Source organism: Heterocephalus glaber, unplaced genomic scaffold (genome assembly GCF_053883595.1).
Source record: "Heterocephalus glaber isolate CG9 unplaced genomic scaffold, H.glaber_assembly_v1.0 deba00001504, whole genome shotgun sequence".
Lineage (NCBI taxonomy): Eukaryota > Metazoa > Chordata > Mammalia > Rodentia > Bathyergidae > Heterocephalus > Heterocephalus glaber.
The window spans coordinates 38012739-38034012 of record NW_028258324.1 but is presented as its reverse complement, the minus strand read 5'-3'; the positions used below and the strand labels follow the sequence as shown (position 1 = coordinate 38034012).

The following is a 21274-nucleotide window of genomic DNA, read 5'->3' as shown; positions in this document are numbered from 1 at the left end:
AAGGTGATTAGGTCATGAGAGCTCCATAGTGCTCTCAGAAAAGAGGCCCCAGAAATCCCTCATCCTTTTTGCCATCTTAGAGGGAAAAGATGGCTATCTACAAAGGAGCAGGCCCTTCTAGACACTGAAACTGTTGACCTCCAGTCTTGAACTTGCTAAACTCTAGTACTGTCTAAAATAAATTTCTATTGTGTATAAACCACCAAGTCTGTGGTATTTTCTCATAACAGCCTGAATGGACTAAGGCACTGGTTTACACAATTCCTGTTTTTCTATACAGAATATAATAAACGTTATTGAACCTTTTCTTGTAAATCAAGGTCACCATTATAAACTTCAATGATTTGAGCTCTATAGTATAGAGTCTGTGAATGCTGATAAGACTTTGAATGTGGTACAATGTTGGGGACTTGATAAAAGCTTTTTATGGATTTACTCTGTGCTCATTCTTTGCCGTTCTAAGTGTCACTGCTCCAAGTATCATCCCCTTTCTCCACTTAATTCTAATTCTAAACTTACATTTTCTGAGATCTATTCTCTGGAGTAATACAAAATGTACACAAATACACACCATATTTCTTACAATATCATGGACAATAGCAAAGCAAAAATAAAAAAACATAAATGTCCAACATAGTGAATATTTAGTGAATGGTTACTTCAAATAAAATACTATATAGCTATTAAATTATTTTTATATAAATAAATTTTAATGAAATGAGGAAGTACTTACAAAGACTTTGTTTCCATTGTAAATAGGGAGGGATGGAGGGGTTGAAGGAAGGGCAGGGGAAGGAGGAAAAAATAAGAACCAAGAGAGATTATGTAAAGGTGCAAATTTCCAATGATGAATGTCATTATACTGTATTCCTACAATGTACGAATAAAATATGAAAATGTTAAAAAAAAAAAACATATCTGTTAAAAGCCCAGCATGGTGGTGCATGCCTACAATCCCAGCACGCTAGGAGATTGAGGCAGGAGGATCATAAGTTGGAACCCAGCTTGGGCAATTTAGCAAGACTGTCTCAAAAAACAAAACAAAATTTTTTAAAGGATCAAGGATGCAGTTTAGTGTGAAGGCCCTGGGTTCAATCCCCACTACCACAAAAGAAAAAAAAAGTTATCTGTTGAGAAATGACAAAACTAGAAGGTAAACTTTTGGAGATGGGGAAAGGAGTCATCAGGGAGAGGGGGAAGGAAAGGAGAGAGAGGTGATGAGATTGAAAATAATCAAGGTATGTTATATGCACATACCACTTTCCCCAAATAAACCACAGTGTTCTGTGTTACTAATGTGTACTAATAAAAAATTTTTAAAAATCTTAAAAAGTTATCCATTAAAGAGATTTTTAAGTTATATAAATTTGTAAGGTAGAGTATGATAATTTGATGCACAAATATAGTGTGTAATGATCTAATCAGGGTAGTTAACATTTATATTTCTTCAAACATTTAAAAATTTTTTGATTAACATATAATAATTATACATTTTGGGGATTACAGGATGATATTTCAACGTATGTATGCAACATATACTTATCAAATCAATGTAACTAACATTTCATTACTTTGTGTTTAAGTACCTTTTCATTGGGAAACAAAAGGTTTCTTTAAATAGTAGCTGTGAAAAAATATCGTGAGCTTGTTCAATTCTGTTGCTTTTATTTAAAAATATTTTAATGGACAAATACAAAGTGTATATATGTGTTGTGACATGATGTTTTGAAATGTGTGTACATTATGGGATGCTAAATAAATGTATTCATTTTCGATATACTTGCCAGTTTTTGTGGTGAGAAAACTTCTAGTGATTTTTAAGAATGTAGTCCACTGTTACTATAGTCACCATGTCGTGCAGCAGTGGTCTATTGCTTTTGTTTGTATCAACCTCAACAATCCCAGTATCCTATTCGTATGTACTAAAACATTTATATGTCTAATTAGACCTTGGATGTTCCATTAATAAAAGGACATGTCTTGTTTTTCCTTCCAAAAAAAAAAAAAAACAAAGAAAGAAATGAGGAAGTACTTACGTAATAACATTAAGAGAAAACAGCAAAACATAAAACTACAAGATACCAACCACAGTTTTAAAATTCATAGTACAAGGGAAATATACCAAAATGTTTATAAAGGTAAGATTACTAATAATTACTGTTCTCTAATTATATTATTCTACATCTTTTACTTATTTCTACAATTAAAGTATAGCACTTTGCTTAGTATCCATGAAGTCCTGGGTTCACTCCCCAGCATCCTATACTCCCAAAAAGTATAACACTTAGCATCAGACAAAAAAAAAAACTTTAAAAAATATAACATTGGAGAATATAACTCAACTAGTCAGAACTACATAAAATAAAAATACATACATCCTCTACTGTATGGAATTGTCCATTAATTCTGTGATGCAGTTTGTGGCTTTCACTTACTCCTCATTTCTTTGCTGAATTTCAGATTGCTAGATAGTGAACTTGTGGATGGGACACATTATTTACAGACAGAAGGAAAACAGAAAAGGGGCGGTGGTTCTAAGCCAATGCTTTTAAACAATGTCTAAGGATTTCTATTTCATTAATTAGGTCTTAGAAGTTTAGAAGCCACAGATGGTGATAACTGTCATTAAATCACTCAGGCTGATTTATCAGTGGATGAGCATTAAAGAAAAATTAACCTCTCTAGAGACCAGGATATTTTTAAACTAACAATTAAATCTTTCCTAAAACTGGGAAAGCTGAACTAAGAGTGTGAGAAAGTGAAAGCAACTGGGATAGCATGGAAAGAAGCTAAGCAGTTGAACCAAATGAGTATCTTGGTATAGGAAGGTTATATCTCCTGGTATTAGACACTGTTACCAAATTTCTATCCTAATTCCTTTGTATTATGATGAAAGATCTTTCTGTTAAATAGGATTTTTTTTCCTTATTTTTGCCTCTTACTTTGATTGAAATCATTACTATGTAAGTTATGGAGGAGAAGGCAGTAAACTTTTGATTTTACAACATACAATGAGGCTCATTCATCCATATATACACAGCCCCCACCAAATCTGCATCATCTTGTGAAGGAATGACCAAAGGCAAACTAAGCTCAGAGTGGGTGGTTTAACAAATACATGCTGCTTTACTTCTCAAAGCTTCTGAAGATCATTTTTCTTTTTTTGGTACCGGGGATCAAACTCAGGACCTTGTGCTTGCAAGGCAGGCTGCGCAACCACTGAGCTAAATCCCCGGCCCTGAAGATCATTTTTTTAAAAATTCTCTCTACCTCTACAAACATTACATGCTAAGAAAAGACTAAAAATATTTTATAGTGGTTTGAGGAAAACACAAGATCCTAATCTGTTCTCATTCAACATCAGTGGCATAATTCAGCATTTGCAATCTGATTTCTATCATGATCCCAAACATGACATATTGTTATTATAATACCCTCAGAAAATACTATTAGCTCATTATAGATGGAGAAACAGAGATTGTAAGAGATTAATTTGCTAAAGATGACATTAGTTAAGCTACAGAGAAATCCTGGAACTTAGATTCTTTAATCTAATTCTCAATCCTCTGTTTATTTCCAGTGCTTCATGTTGCAGAGTTTACTGATAGGCTAATTCTGTGTCCAAGTATTTGCCCTTAAAGGCCATGCAAAGCACATGTGTACCTCTGAAGATCAGTAGCTGCTCAACAACAATGCAGGAAATTGTAAAATTATTCCTACAGAAGGAAAAATTGGGGGTAGAAGGTTATGAGTGAATCCATTACCATCTTGGTATCTAATTGTATCCCTTTTTTTTTTCTTTGGTATCAGGGATCGAATTCCGGTCTTTGCCCTTTCGAGGCAGGCAGCGGAACCACTGAGCTAAATCCCCAGCCCTCTAATTGTATCCTTTTATCAATTAAAATGCATTCCTCTTCTTCACAAAACCGCTCTCAGCATTTCTTTTTTATCGTTTATACTAATGTCCTCTCCTAAAGAAGTACATGGAAAATCTGAGTCATTTTCACTATCACTTGACCCCACATCTCAGTTTAATTTTAACAGTGAATGAATATTACAGATTTTATTTCATCTCAAATTCCTAGGGAATTTTTCCCTAGAGGTCATACAAGTATATTTTAGCTTCCTCACTAGACATTAAAGATTTGTTTTCTGCATCTCAGATTCCAGCCCATCTTTTCAATGCTCTCCCCTCTTTCTTCTAACTACTTAGTACAGTACATTGCTACATATTTAACAAATACTATGTAAATGAACTTGCATTAGTGTGGTTGTAGGGTCATAAGGGAACCCTGGGGAAGGTTAAAAGACCCAAGCCCTTTTTAGAGGGTAGAAAATGTAGGCTCTGTGTGGCTATGAGCAACAAGCAGTTTTCAAGCAGCTTTGTGGTTTAGAGCTGATAGTCTGGTTTTGACACCTGCCTCTGTGTGGGCAACACTGGCCCTCCTAATACAGGCTGCCATGCCTACCTGTTATGGATGTCCCCCCAAAGCCTCATGTGGTCATAGGTGGGGCTTTTTCAGAGGTGGCTGGATCTAGAGTATGTGACTGATTCATGGTGCAATGCTAGGATTAAGGGTGAGTGATTACTAAATCAGTCCACTGATTGGTTTAGCACCTGCCCTAATCCCAGTAGCCTAGATAAAATATTAAAGGGGCAGAAAGATGCTGCTAAGGTCTCTTGCTTGCTTTGCTATTTTCTGCCCGCCATGAACTTTCTCCTCTGTGATGCTTGTCTGCCATGCCACCCTGCCTTAAAGCCAGCCAACTATGGACTGAAACCTCTACAAACTGTGAGCCAAATAAACCTTTCCTCCCTTAACTTTGAGCGTCAGGTGTTTTGTCTCAGTAACAAGAGGAAATTAACTAAGACACTACCCAAATTCCCCTATTATCCCACAAGACCAAACCCCTAGCAACAAACCCAATATCCAATCAACCAAGTATTGATCCTCAAAGGGATAAAGACAAGACTCCTACCTATTCCTCATCCTATGGCAGTAGGATCTGAGGGGGAATGTAGGGACAGTAAGAAGGGGAGATAGGCAGAAATGTAGGGTGTGGCTAATGTGACATGGCTGACAGCTATAAAAATGACCACCTGGTTACTGGAAACTGTCTCTTGTGAAACATAGTTATAGGACAGTTATTCTTAGAGACCTACTTTTATACACTGGAAATCCCTAAAACTCCATAAACCTTAGCCCACCTGAGCAACAAGCTCAGCCCCTGCAACAAAGGCCAAGACCCTGATTGGCTTAAAACCCCTGTAAAAATAGGCAGAGCAAGGACACCATTTGGAGGCGCTCACTTTTGAGCTCTCCCTGCTGAGCAAACTTGTTGGAAAGCTTTGTCCCCACCTTCTTTGCAGTATTATAAGTAAACCTCTGCTTCACACTGCTTCCATTTTCTGAGTTCCTTCCACATTCTGCACTGGATGACCTAGAGAATCTGTAACTTTGAGTCAGCTTTGCTCCACCCTTGCATTCCTTACTAGGGTGAGAGCAAGAACTCAGGAATGGGAGTATCCTGCCACAAGAAATCCCTAGATCTCCAGATCCCCGCTGTGATGTTACAAGGTGAAAGCACAGCTTGTTTAGTAATTAAAACATTAACATCTCAGTTCTACAACTAAGCAATTGTGTTATTTTAGGCAAGTCTGTAAGGTCTCAGTTTTCTCACTATAAAATGGGTATGGGGGTAGGAAGTGGTTAAACATATACATTCTATAATCTCAAAGAAGCTATGAATATTTTAGATATAATTCTGATTGAGGTTGATCATATCTGTACTTTATTCCATTAAGGATAAGAGAGAAGATGAATAATATTTCTAAAGAGAAGACTATTAAGAACAAGACAAATATCTAATGTATAAGCAACCAAATGACTAATCAATTAACAGGCAGAAGAAACCCAATGTGTCTAGAAAAATAATAAAAGAGAAACAGAGAAGTATTGGGCAAGGACAGAAATGTGGATCCTGCCTGAGAGATGTCAAGGCTTTATACAGTGGAATAAAAGTGAAGACAATATAATAACTAAAACACTGGCATTGGTGGTTAAGCAAATGTAGTATTATATTATGGGTTTTTTGAAAATCTGTTCTTCTGTGTCCTATCTTAGCTTGAAATCAAGGGTTGCATTGAGACTGTTTATATTATAATGTATCCTAAAAACATTCTTGTGGAAAAGAATCCAGAAGTTCCTAATATTAAAATAAAGATAAATACTATCAACATTAGAAATCCGTTTTTCTATACTTTATCCTTCTTTTATTGTGAGAGAGAGATATGGTAAATTTAATCAGGATATTTCTGCTGCACAAATTTACTTCTATTAAAGACTTCAATAATTGTAAGTAATATTGTACAAAGTTAAGTTTCACTAAAATTGGGCTTTAGGTAACAGATAAATAATAAAAATAGCATTGAAAGGACGTCTGTCCACAATTTCATTACTAAGTTCCCTTATTAACTTAAGGCATGCAGGAAACCAAAATCTCTGGTATGGTATTAGGGGACTGGTTTCATCTTAGTTGCTGTGGAAAAGAAAGCCAAGTTCAGCTTAAAATTTCAAGTGTTTTTTTTTAAATGCTTCTTTAGAAAAGAAAATGTAGTTAAAAAAGAAAATACTTGAATCAAATAATAGCTTTCAGATTATCAAATGTAAGTTTTCAGCTAGCATTCAAAACTAAAGTAACACTTTAAAATATTAGATCAATAGTGTACATCGTTGATAAAAGGTTAAGAAAATTCAATTTTTTTAAAAAAAAAGGCAAAATTGTAAAGATAATTGAAATTTAAGAGCCATTTTTAGCAATGTCCTGAAAAAGTTTTGACACTAAAAATGTACAGAAATTTACTATTAACCCATATTATATAATTTTGAATCTAGCTTTCCCTTAAACTTCTAGCTCAGAAAAAGACTATGTATGTATGTATGTATGTATGTATGTATGTATGTATGTATCTATTTAGTTTTTTGAGACAAGGTCTCACTATGTGTTCAGGCTGATCTTCAACTCACAATGTAGCCCATGCTGGCCTCTAATTCGAGGTGATCCTCCTGCCTCCACCTCCCAGAGGCTGGGATCACAGGTGTGTGCCACCATGCTTGGCAAAAGGTCTAAATTTAAACAAGGTCTATAAAGAAATTTTGCCTGGAAAAAAATTTTGTGTGTATGTTAAAACAAACATACCTGCTTCATCATAGGATACAGTCAATTTCTCTAACATTTCTCGGTCAATTGACAGAATCTGCTGTTCAAGGATGGTCTGGTAAGACAATACACTATTTTCTTTGTCTTTTTCATAGTCCTGAAGATGCTGTTTAAGGGCCTCTGGGAGTCGAGATTTTACATATTCAGCTGCAGTCTGCAAATAAAACAGAGAACTCCATTAGTATTTCTTAATCTGAGGCTTTTCACTTACCCTGAGGTGCTGTAGAGAGAACTCAAAACACTGTGTCATCAACCCTCCAGACAACTGTGTCCTTGTCATTGTGATTTTTAAACTCCACTGCACCCAGTAAGATGGATCTTCAAATATAGAGAATCACACACCTCTAAGTTTTTTCTACCAAGTTTAAAGGTATAAAAGATAGATTTGGTTTGTTATTCACAAAGTTAGTAATACTCAAACTTTCAACTATTCCATAGAACTCTGAAAGCCCCCTGATAATAATTTTGCTAGATACAAACATGACTTGCACAAGATAGTCACTCATCTGAGCAATGAGCTCACCTATGCTATACACATCCCTACTTTGCTTTGCTGTTCTACATTCATTAATACTCACATAGGAACTCTTATGAAATAGGAAGGAGAGCTTTCTGCTAGGGTTAATAATGGAGTAATGAGACAAGTAAAAAAATTAGATCTACGACAATGATACCTGTTAATTTGAAAATAAGTCTTTATCATTTTATATATAATATACATATAATATGTACATATATTATTCTAATTTGTTTTGATTTTTATTCAATTGCTTATTTGCTTCTAGACTACTTGCACATACATTCAGGCACATCAGAAATCTACACAATGACTTTTCAATCAGGTAAGCATGTTCTACTTGAGGGTTGGAAGGAAGTCATGTGTATTTTGAAAAAGGCCTTACGAAAGACTCTGATACATTCTTCTGGTGGGCTAAGCATATGGTTCTCCCTCCTAGTTGAGAATCAGAGTAATAGTTAAATCACACTTTATGGAAAAAATTAAATGATAATTTATGAATGAATGAATGAACCAATCAGGTGAGTTCTGAAATTCTTAAAACATATCTCTTGAGATTGTCAAGGTTTTGGCATGTCATTGCAGTACAGTCCTGTTCCACTTGCAAACTGTTTAAAGTTGATAAGCCAATAAATGAAGGCATATATATATATATATATATATAGTCTAAATTTATATTCATAAACATTAAAACATTTCTCCAATAAACTGCTAAAGAATTACCTATGGGGTATGGGTGTAGAATAAAACAAAGACCCAGCTACATAGTTTAATTTTTAAAATACTGTAGGGCTATGACTTGTGTTAATTAAAATATTGTGAGTTACAAATTAATGAAAAGATATCTCATGTTCATAGATTGGAAGAATTAATATTGTTAAAATATCCATACTACCCAAATTGACTGGTAGATTCAATACATCTCTTCCAGAGTATAAATGAAAATTTTCACAGAAATAGAAAAAAATTCTAACATTCACATAGAATCACTAAAGACCTCATATAGCCAAAACAATCTTGAGGAAAAGGAAAAGCTAGGGCAACACATTACATCTGAAATCAAAATACACTATAAAGTTACAGTAACCAAAACAGCATGGTGATGGCACAAAAACAGACACAAAACAATACAACAAAATAGAGAGTCCAGAAATAAATATCTATATTTGACAAATTTTTAGTGACGCTTCGAAGAATACACATTAGGAAAAGAATAGTCTCTTCTAAAAAGTGTTGGAGAAACTTAATATCCACATGTAAAAGAATAATTAGACTCTGTCTCTCACCAGACATAAAACCTGTAGGACTTGGAACTATGCAACTACTAGAAGAAAAATAGGGAAAACACTACATAGCATTGGCCTGGGCAAGGACTTTTTGGATAAAATCTCAAAGAAGAGATAATACAAGCAAAAACAGAGAAACAGCATTACACCTAACTAAAAAGCTTCTGCACAGTAAAGGAAACAAAGTGAAGAGAAAATTTACAGAATGAGAAAAATATTTGCAAACTGTACATCTGACAAGAGATAAATATCTAAAATATATAAGGAACTCAAAACAACTCAGTAGCAAAATACAAACAAACCAACAAACAAAAGGCCACATAAATAATCCAATTTAAAAATGAGCAAAAGACCTGAATAGACACTTTTCAAAAAAATACAAAGAAATGGCCAATAGGCATATGAAAAAATGCTCAACATCTCTAATCTTCAAGGAAATGTAAATCAAAACCACCATATCACCTTGCTCCAGTAAGAATGGCTATTATATAAAACACAAAAGATAACAAATGTTGGTGAGGAAGTAGAGAAAAGGGGAATCTTTGTACACCATTTGTGGGAAAGCAAATTAGTACAGCCGTTATGGAAAACAGTATAGAGGTTCCTCAAAAAATTAAAAATAGAACTACCATATGTTCCAGTAATCCCACTACTAGGTATATAATCCAAAGGAAATGAAATCAGCATGTCGAAGAGATAGCTGTACTCCCATGTTTATTGTAGCAATATTCAAAACAGCCAAGATTTGGAATCAAACTAAATGTCAACCAATGGATGAGCTGGTAAAGAAAATGTGGCACATATACCCCATGAAATACTATTTAACCATAAAAATGAATGAAATCTTGCCATTTGAACAACATGGATGGACCAGAAGAATAATGTGTTAAATGAAATAAGCCAGAAACAAAAATATATATATTTCATGATCTAAGTTTCAAGAGAGCTATTCTCTAGCCAGGTAACTATAGTTAATGATGATATATTGTGTTCCTGAAAAATGTAAAGATAGTGGATGTTATATCCTATCACCACAAAATCTGTAACTATGTGAGGTAATATATTTGGTAATTAGCCAGATTTAACAATTTTACAATGTATATATGCTTCAAAACCTGCTGTGCAAGATGAAAATAAATAATGCTGTCAATTTTAAAAATAAGTAAAAATGGGGCCGGGGATTTAGCTCAGTGGTTCTGGTGCCTGCCTTGCAAGTGCAAGGTCTTGTGTTTGATCCCTAGTACAAAAAAAAAAGTAAAAATGATATAAAATTCATGTGAATTAAACATACAGATATTTATATATACATATGTATAAAATCTGATACATGCTGATCAACAGGGTTCAGTTTTTTCATTTATAGACTAGTATATCTATGTATCTACAGTATCTATGTTCTTTGGAAAATATGAGATATGATTATATGTACTGACAGGAAGAACATCATGATGTATTACTGATGAAGTTAAAAAACAAAGCAACAAAGTACCAGTGATAGCATATCCTTTTTATGTAAAGCATATATTTTTATGTATTGTATTTAGCATTATCATATACTATGCATAGGAAGAGATGTGGAAGGATTCATACTCCAGTTGTGGAAGACACATTTTACTTTCTAAAGTTCAGTATTGTTTCCATTTTCTTAACTGTTGTAATTTTTTTTTTTTTTGGTACCGGGAATCAAACTCGGGACCTTGCGCTTGCGAGGCAGACGCCAGAACTACTGAGCTAAATCCCTGGCCCTTAACTATTGTAATTTTTTTAAATTGCCTTTAAAATATATTTGTAACCTTCACAGATTTCCCTTTAAATTTTAGGACAATTTAGGCTGGAAAAAAACTTACCAGAGCAATGACAACTGACTTCTCAGGAAAAATTATGCAGGAGAGTGGTGCGGAAAAGTTACATTTCAGTCCTTAGAATAGCTAAAGATAGCATACACTATTTATTTCCAGATTTATATTTAGACTTCATAAGTTAGATGCTTATGAAATTACCACTTTAAAATATTACCAAATATTGTTTGATTTCTCTGCCAGCCAGCTAGTGTAGAACAAATAAAGTTATTCCACAAAATGTAAATGAACTCAGCATATTAGCATAACAATTTTCTACTGGCACTGGAAAACAATATTCTGACACTGCTGAATAACTATTTTTAACTCACACTACCTAGCTATTCAGTGTAACATCTGTTTTTAATAATTTTTTCCTTTGGGATACCTACAAAGTAGAGAAAATGGTTCTACAATTTATAACATTTTATAAATACTGATGTACTCTTTATTATTGAAAGCACACTAAATTAAAATCATGATATAGGTCCTGGAATGGTGCCTGTATCTTTGACTATATTAGGGCTATATTTTGGGATTTCATTTCTAAAACAGAATAACTCCGTATGTAGAATTCTTTCCATTGGAAAAGATTCTTAGGAGGAACAGAAGGAAATAACTCTAGGTAAAATATTAGATTTTGTCAAGATATTTCAAGAAATCCCTTTGATACTGAGATGACATCTAAATATACTCAAATGGCAGTTTTACCTTATGTTCAAGCATGAGCTTATGTTCAAAAACATATTTTTAGCTGAGACTGGAATTATTCCACAAGTTAAAAGAAAATACAAAGAACAATTTAAATTTCAAAATTTTACTGAGATTGTAAAAATGTCGTGAAAAACAAAATTAAAATATGGGGTTACTTACCTAGTCCTTAATCAATGATAATTGCTACTGGAAGTTTAAATCCTAATTTTTATATTCTTATAAATTAACCATTCCAAAAACAACATTGTTGCTAACATCATCAGTATCCTGTATATATGTATTACTTTATATTTTCCCAAGCATTTTATGTTCTCATCATTCTATCTCTTCATAGTAATTTTGAGTGAAAGTATACAAATTACTGGTTTTGGCCAATTCTTCATATCCTTCAGTGTTTGGCTGAAATGCTATATATTCTGTGAATGTTGTCTAATCTAACTTTTACAAACACTTGAGAGTATCCAACAGACTTTCAAAAATTTGTGTAAGTATAGGTATTTTAGCTCTTCAGTTTGATGGAAATAAGGACTGTATCTTACTCATCATTGTGTTCTGCCACCATCTGCTTCAGTAATTTGTGCCATAGATGTATAATATCATGACAATAAACAAGAATCAGGTACTTTTAAGTAGCCTTTGGAGAAAACTTTTTGACAGTTTTTAATTCTTTACCTCCAAACAAAACTTCCTTCCATGATTCCAGAGAATAAAAATATGGTTTTCCACTAGCAATTGGAACTACACTTAATCTTTAGTTATCATTCATGCTGTTATTAGAAAGTAATCAGCTCAAAACTAAATCATCACTTGCCTGCCCAAAGGTCAAATCAATATTACAATCTCCCACAATTTGGCAATGGGCTCAATTCTGCTAGGGACACTTTGAGGAGTCCTGTAGACTGTACCTTAGAACTGTATACTTCAATTGAAGATTGTGTAGTGGGGAGTTAATTTTCCTGGACATGCAGGGAACTTCTACTTATCCGAACTGCTGAGAAGCCTTAAGGCAAAAAGTGAAAGAAAGGTCACAGTTAGAACTGAAAAATGTTGTCTCTCTAACTCTGTAGTAAAAAAACTATTATGAGACAAGGCACAAAAGATGTCCAATGCACTTACAGAATTTCCATACATTTATATAATACATGCCACCTTCAGTCTAGAAAATAGCAAATAGCTAGAACAGACCCCGTAAAAAGAACTCAAGAAGAAAAAAATTAAAAAGTAGAATGATAACTTAGTAAGTAGAATGTTGATACTGGTCATTATGCTAAAAGAAACCTATTTATTATTATAGTGACATGTTAAGAAATAACTGGCATATATTAAAGATTTTAAAGGGATGCAAAAGTGTATTCTAAGAGCTGCTGAAGCCTTCACAATTCATCTTTTAAAAACACCCTGTCAGCCACCCAGCTTTAATTTATTAACTGTCTGCTGAGTAAAGCACATTAAATTTGACACTGTTAGGAGAACAAGCTTCTACCATAAAGGAACATGAAATTTTGATGTGCAAACAAAACTAATACAATAATAGGAATCTTCAGATGAATGAATATATTTACTTAATACATGAGTCATGGTATGTGCTAAAGCAGCCCTAGGGAGATGAATTAAGAGAGATCAGAAAAAGAATCAGGAAATTAGTCTGGTGGAATTTAAAAGATCAATTCTGAGGTAAGAGGTACTTACCAAAGATCAGAAAAGCAATCTAGGAAGTTGTGACTATGAGTTCATAGGAAAGAATGATAAAAATATGAAGCTGAATTTAAGATGCACTGAAACAGAATGAGATTAAGTCAAGACAAGTGAAAAGTCTGAAGGACAGGAATACTACTGGCTTATACTGTGGCTCGAGAATAAATCATACAATCCTTTTGGATAGAAAATGAAAAGCTGCAACAAAAACCTTAAAATAACTTACACCTTTTACACAGCAATTGTCTTTCTAGGAATTTTTAAAGGAAAATTTATTTATTTATTTATTTATTTACTTATTTATTTATTTTTGAGACGGGATCTCCTGATATGTATAGTTCAGACTAGTGGCCTGGAACTGACAGAGACCCTCCTACCTCAGCCTCTCAAGACTGATTGATTACAGTAATCTCAGAATTACAGATGTGTGTCACCATGGCCAGCCTATAAGGAAAATTATATGTATGTAAATTATATGAATGTTTGCACAAACACTTGTGTGCAAACATGTTTATCAAAGTATTATTCATAATAAAAGCCTTTCAGAGAAATTGGTTAATGAAATTATTGAATATTATGCAATGGATAAAATGCAGCTATTAAAAATCATTTTGGGGGGGCTGGCAGTGGAGCTAGGTGGTAGAGCACTTTTGTGCAGCATGAATGAGACCCTGGGTTTGATCCCCAGCACTGAAAAAACAAAACAAAAATTCAGAGAGAGAAGAGAAAAGTTATGAAGAAGAGTAAATTATATGGGAAAATATTCACATAAAAAACTGATTAAAAGTAGTATAATTATGTATAAGGAAAAATTGGTTGAATTATATTACCATGTATCGGTGATCTTAGTAGTATGTTCAGTGATTTTTAAATATAATTTTCGGTATTTTTCAGATTTTATAAAATAAAAAGAATGCTTCTCTCTGCTAGCACTGTACCAAATATTTCACACGTACTAACTTGTTTAATCCTTGCAACAACCCCAACAGTGTTTTTTACAGATATGATAAGACTTAGGTTAAATAACTTAACCCTGCCTATGCAATGAGTAATGGGACAGTAAATACCAGCTGCTTTTGAAACAGAAAAAGAGAAATATTAAGTTTTTTAAAAAGAGAGAGAGAGCTGTGGTTATTGGATTATAAGGTAAAGCAGCCCCAGGTAGAACAAAGCCCAGGAGAAGTGAACAAATAAACACTTAAGCAGAACTTGGTGACAGATGGAGAAGAAAAATATGTAAACTGGATTCAGCTTTACAAAACTGGAAGTTAAAGATTACTGCGGGTCCATTGAGAGCAATGGAAAAACTAAATAAACTGAAAAAATATATTAAATTGACTTTTGAATATTTAATAATAAACCTGAAATCTACCCATCTCTGCATATTTTAGAGAATATTCACCATCCCAAAAATGGCTCCACAAGGAAATGCTGTTATACTTAATCTACAGTACTTGGAAGAAAAATATCAGACAGATTATTTTGGTTGCAAGTTTCCAAGAAGGAAAAAGTCAGTTTCAAGAACAGATATTAAATACAACATCCAACTGAAAAACATCACAAGTAAATTAGACATATGTTTAAATTACTTTTAGTATTTTTCTCTGGAAATTTGCAAAGGTAAAATTACTACCTCTTTTGGCCTCTTGTGGACTAAAATAAAATAGGCTTGTGATGTCTTTAAACTGTGAAAGTATGTCCCATCTTACTGTAATTTTTATTTAATACTTCATATGTCATAGTTGTGGGATTTTAAAAATTCTGTGCTACTTACTTTTTAAATAAATGTCCTATTTTATTACTAAGTCTAAAATTTAGTATATAGTACATAATTCTTATAAAGTTTTAGGTATGGTATTCAAAAGAAAGTAAGCTACTTTATACTCTAATAAATTCTTATTTGGAAGATATTTATAAAACCAGGAAATGGATTTTATCATAAAGTTTGTAATAAGTTGTATTGTAAATGTTGGTCCTCATATAAGATCCAATTTCAAAGTAACTTTTAAAAACTAATAGATGAGATTGTAAGATTTCAAAACCTGGGGAAAGTATCTGAAGAAAAAATACCTACTTTTACCTCAAGGATAGTCTACAGTGCCTTACCAAGACAAAAGTTTCAGAATTTTATGATCTTTCAAATAGTACGATTTTATGTTACCCTTCTACACACACACACACACACACACACACACACACACACAATTTGAGCAGAGAGATTTCCTCGAACTCCATTCAACCATATAAATAATATCAGTGCGTGTCATACCTGCCTAACTTGGAACTCCGTGCTACAGTTTTCAATGTCTGTGTTGATTATAAATGGACACAATCTTCTAGGCCTAGATCAAAAGGAGACTAAATCAAAGGGGGCTGATTTGTGCACCTGTAAAAGGTAAATTTAACACTGCTGTCACACATAATAAGATGTTAGCTCTGGCTCTTAGGGCACCTAATCAATGACCCTCTTGGTGAGGAAACTGTGGCAAAAGGAAAGCATACAGGATGTATGACGGGAAACCAATTCTGCAGATATTAAATAGAAGAGGGCTAAATTTGGGGAAATTGTAACTAAGGGAATGATAGCTAGGTTTTCACAAGATAAAGCAGTGACCAACATGGCAATCCTTCAGAATTTATGCCAGAGCAAGACAGAAAAGAGGGGGAGTAATATTTCATTGCATGCAAGGTTTCCTTGCCCTTGGAGGTAAGTGTGTGTACTGATTTGGCAGCAGCCAGCATACAGACCACACATAAATTTACTTAGGTCCACTGTGGAATCCATCTTTCTTTTGGTAACATATCATTAACTTTTGACAGCTGTTCTTTGGCTCCGGGCACTTTAAAACAAAGTCAGAGTGAGCGCCCTTGCCCACCAGCCAAGGACATGAAGCAAGAGTTATTTCTCTCCTGTGCCTGCCAAGTGTGTCATTTCTTGCCATTTTTAGTCTTTGCCACTTCTAACCTGGAGAAGTTATTTAAATAAGAAAAGCATCTTTGAGAGACCATCTCCTGCTCCTGAATTCATAACTCTGTCTCAAGAAGACAAATATGATTCCTCTAAGAAACCGCACTAGGAAAAAGTTCAGGCATTAACTAGAAGCATATAAATGAAATTTTATGGCTATTAAGCAGATTTAAGGTTGCTATGGAGAACCAAAGCTGCAGACACGCAAATGCTAGGTAGTGTGCAAAGTGATCATTCCAGAGGGCATGACATTCAGTATGTGAAGGGCCCAAAGATCATATAACCTACTTAAAAGGGGGAAGGAAGTTTTAATTAGCTTAAATATCAAAGTGATGACCATTAAGTTATATATTATTCAAGACAATTCCCTGGGATTCCTCATGTGACAAAATTTTAGTAAGTTTATAAGTCATAGAATTCATATTTACCTGGGATTATATTCATGTGGTAGCGCCAAGCCTGTCAGAGTATGAAAATGAAACTCAAATCCCACTTGCTATAACATGGCTTCCTAATTGCAGAGGGCTGCTTTTACATAAAAAAAACCTAAATTACCTCTCTTTTCTAGATCCCTACGAATTGCAGTAAGATATAATTATCCAAGGTATCATATTGTTCAGCCATATGATCTCTTTTTCTTCTTATTATTTTGGTCAAAATCTACACTTAAACTATAAAGACTTTAAAGTTTTAGCTGTTGACAGTCTGAAGAAAAGTTGAAGATATTTACGTACTTTCAAAGTGGTGACAAATGAATTCTTCACCCCCAATTACCACACATATTGTGGGAAAAAATTAGGAATTCAGAAAACACTAGTTCCTTGGTCCTAGTTCCATGGCACGCATACACACACATTTAAGTTCTCCTGAGTGATGGCAGGACAGAAAAAGTCTACCAGCAGATATTTTCATAAGTCTGTTGAGCAAACAAGCAGCACTTGACCAAAACAGTCTGGCTAAATTTTTGTGATGGGAGAGTTCCTATCTTTTCAGCAGTTATAGAAAGAAGAAATTGTTTTGCATTCTAAACACTTGAGATTTATAGAAGAAAAGTGCAAAATAATATTCATTTATAGAGCTATGCTTCACATTTCAAAAGAAAATATGGTCAATTACTGATAATAAATTTCCCTTCCATTTCTGACTGTTGGGCTAGAGAGCCTAGGGAAATATTAACTTCCACAAAGTATTATTCAAATGTATTCTAGAAAGTCCCACGCATAATACTGAAAATGCCCTTGGGAATTCAGGAAGCCAATGGGACTGTTACAAAAAAATTATACAATACTCATAAGTTATTAATCAAAAGGTTGAATTCTGTAGCTAAAACAGTAGAGCAGCCCCTCACGGAGGTAACCAAAACATAGATAAAGTGTTCCTTGGCTGGCAAGAACTATTTATACAGGAGCAGTGCCAGGAAACTCTGCTGGGCCTCACTTGGCTTCTGCCCCATAGCCTTCTGTCAAGCTATCTAGGGTGTACCTCCAGAAAGCAGAAGAGAGGCCAGGGTGGTAGGGAAGCTAGCTGGGTTGATGTCCCTAAGCTGACATGGCTTTAGGAAGTGCCTTGAAAACCAGTATTAGATTTAGGCTCCTTGTATGTGCAGTGGGGGTATGGAGAAAGGTTTGTCTTTCTGTGCAGGGAGCTGGCAACTGCCTTATTTAGTGTGATGTAAGTAGCTCAAAGAGAATCCTCACTCCTAAATCATTCTCCCTTGTAGCTTTCTTTGATGTCTGACGTTCTATCAGTACAGCTTCAATTTTTGGCTAATGTTAGCTTTTCCCTTCTCAAAAGGCAAATATTTTAAGTATGCAATAAAGAATGTTCAGTCTCAGTGTGGACAATTTGATCAGATTTTTACCCAGAAGGAGGTAGACTGAAAAACAGGTACCTAGGAAAACTCCTGGGAACAAGAGGTAAGGCAGGGAAGTGAAGATCAGGAAAGACAAACATTAGCTACTCTAGAATTTAACTTGGTGTGAAGGAAAACACCAATATCTATACTGCTTGAAGGTTTAAATTATTCTTCAGCTCTGGTTTTCCCAGCCACCGTCAAAGCCAATTTGGGCTAATAACAAAGCAAACTTAGTTTGCTATATCTCACCCACAGGCAAAGAAAGATTACACTCACTAGCAAATGTTGCTATCAAATAGTTGGAAAGTTTGTTGGGCTGCAAAAGTAGTTTTTCGGAATAAAACTTACTGCTTCCTCACCAGTGCTTCCATAGCACTGTCCTTCAATCTGACCTCTAGTTCAGCTCTTGACCACTTCACAGTGTCTCCATGCACCCACCTATTTTCCTCCCCACCAGTTTATGAGCAACCAGCAAGTAGAATCAAATCCTTTTCACATATGTGAGTTTGCCTAACATTGATCCTATGTAGGCATGCCCAGAAGAAAAAAAAATGGGGAATGGGTGTTTTAAAAGCAGGCTTAATATTTTATGAGAGATAATTCTACATGACACAAAGAAAGGTAGCAGAATCGAGCCCAGTATTTCTTCTCATTACTCAGATATTTGCCTCTCCTTTGCCATAAAATATGTAAATGTCATACTATTTTATACTTCCTTTGCACACATCTTATTTAATGCCGTAGGAAACCAATAGTAGGGACTGCCAGTTTGGACAGAGCCAGAGCCTATTATATCTCAAATGAGAATGTATTTCCTAATTTTTTGAATGATTTTTGTATCATTTTGAACTTTACTAAAAATTTTTGTAAGTAATACACCATTTTCTCAGGAAAGCACATACACACATACACAGCATCTAATGCCCCATTTTTGAACCCAGGTATAAGGTTCATGAACAGGATTATGGTGAAACCTTTTTAGCTCTACGCAAGGGAAGGGGTACTAAGACAGGACTTCAGTTTTCTCTATAAAATTAGGTGGATAAACTTGATTAGTGTTTCTCTAGGACCAATACTCTAATTAACTGCTTATAAGTTACCTGGAGTAGGGAGAGAGGCATAAATTCTTTTAAAAAATACAGATTCATGGGACCTGTTCCATATTAATAAATCAAGATGTTTTATGGTGGGATTCTAGAATCTGCTTTTTAAAAAACTTTTGCTATATTCTAACATGTTTGCTAAAAGATGAATCACCAGACTCCATACTTTAGAAGTTATTTCACAAGATCTAGATATGTGTATTTTTACAAAGGTTCAGAACAAATTCTGGTATAGATGCTTCATAGTAACAGTCCTTCTGCACCTCCTAGGACTCAGTTTGGCAAATAAATATCTTTAATTCTTGTAAAAACCTTGACTGTATGCACTGACATTGCTACATGGCCTTGGTATCATGTTAAATTACCAATGCTTCAGGATCTGAGCCTTCCCCTGAAGCAACCTAATGAAACTTGAGCACTAATGATGCCAGGGAGCACTTGGAACCCTTACCCAGCAGCTTGTGGGCAATCAGACAACTCAGCAAGCTGTAATAAAACAGGCCACAAAATGACCTGTGGCAAAGCACCTTGACAGCACAGTGATTTTCTCTTCACCATGCCCAGGGAGGGTCATAACATTGACCTGACCTTTACTGAGGACTGCTGGAAAAATTTTGAATCCTGGAGAGCTGTGACAAACTGCACAGCAGAAGAGAAAGGAAATCATCATTGCCAGCAGTGTTGTGTAACTTTGCATACAGGGTTTGAAAAGGTATCTTATTTTAGCAAGAGAAAAATGGGATACTTAATTGTGTGGAAAAGCTATAATTTCAGCAGTGAATGCACCTGCTCATATAAATATAAAGTGACACATTTTAAAATTTGAATGGGCAAATAGTTCATGGACCTTACAAAGAAAAATACATCTTTTCCCAACTCCAACTCCAAGACAACAGCTGGATGACAAGGCACACAGTCATGGGCTAGAACTATATCCTTTTAACTAATATTTATGGAGTGTCTTCCATGTGCCAGGCACTGTGCTAAGTGCTAGAGAGAAATAGTGGGCAAAAATTGAATTCTGAATTCAAAAATTGAACAGTGGGCAAAAACCATGCCTGCTCTCGATGCTTATGGTCTAATGGGGAGACTAAAGTTTGCCAAATAATAAGTTATAAATTTTGAGGAGTCATAACAAAAAGACTCAAAGAGCCCTTTACAGGGAATGGTGGGTGAGGCTTCCCTAAGAGATTGATGTGTGAGCCAAGATCTGAAAAATGATTCAGAGGTTCACAGGCAAAGAAGTAAAAGGAAGGAATAAGAAGTGGTAATATAAGAAGGAAAGACAGAATACTGCACTGACATGAATTTTCAAAAAATGTGACTAGGTTAGAGCTATGGGTGAATAAAATTTGTTGATTTATAGATGAAAAGGTCTCAATATCAATTTGTGCTCTGAGGTTCTGGATATCAGCCATTAGGTTTGTTGTGGAACATAAACAAAAAGGGACCCACTACATTTGCCCAGATGAGATTAAAAACAATAACTTTCTATTTGTTGCTGGGAAAAAAAAGTTTTCATTACAATGTGTTTATTATACAGAGTTTTAGCTAAGAACAACGTTAGACCTCAACAAGCTCTTGACTTTTATAACACCTATGTATTGGTTATTTTTTCTCTGTTTCACCCACTACACTGTTACCTTTCTTCAGTATAGGCAAGTGGTAAAGCTTTACGGCTCCTTTTATATTTCTCTCAAATGTTGAATTTACACCATTTTGACCTTTTTGCTGTGACATGCACAGTTGTAACATGTCTGGTGTCTTTTAAGTCAGAAAAGTTGTGATTTTTTTTAAATAAAAGGAACTATGGATAAAAATAGCATCAACTGATAGGCACTAACTAGACTGAAATCCTTCATCTCAGCTTTTAAATTTTTGTCCAAAAGTCAGCAGAATAAAACTAAAATGGGTTTTTTTCTTTTAAGAAATATATGGGAGATCCCCCTATGTGGCTAGAAAGTGGCATTTTCAGTTGTATAGGAAAGAAACCCAATTGTTCCCACACTCCAAATCCTACCTCATTATCTTTCTGGGTGAATATGTGGTCCTATTCCATGAAGAAAGTTTCCCATAA

General features: G+C 34.6%; 1 protein-coding gene across 4 annotated transcripts in view; it reads right to left on the bottom strand.

Annotated features, from left to right (window-relative positions):
- Ppm1l (protein phosphatase, Mg2+/Mn2+ dependent 1L) overlaps positions 1–21274 on the bottom strand; it is a 351730-nt gene that overhangs the window by 107686 nt on the left and 222770 nt on the right. For 3 of the 4 annotated variants that reach the window (XM_004834537.4, XM_087186954.1, XM_087186953.1), the window contains exon 2: positions 7201–7375. In XM_004834537.4, the coding sequence (XP_004834594.1) occupies positions 7201–7375 (175 nt within the window). Of the gene's footprint in view, positions 1–7200; positions 7376–12481; positions 12577–21274 lie in introns of all 4 variants that reach the window. The other variant, XM_021253747.2, reaches the window with a different exon arrangement.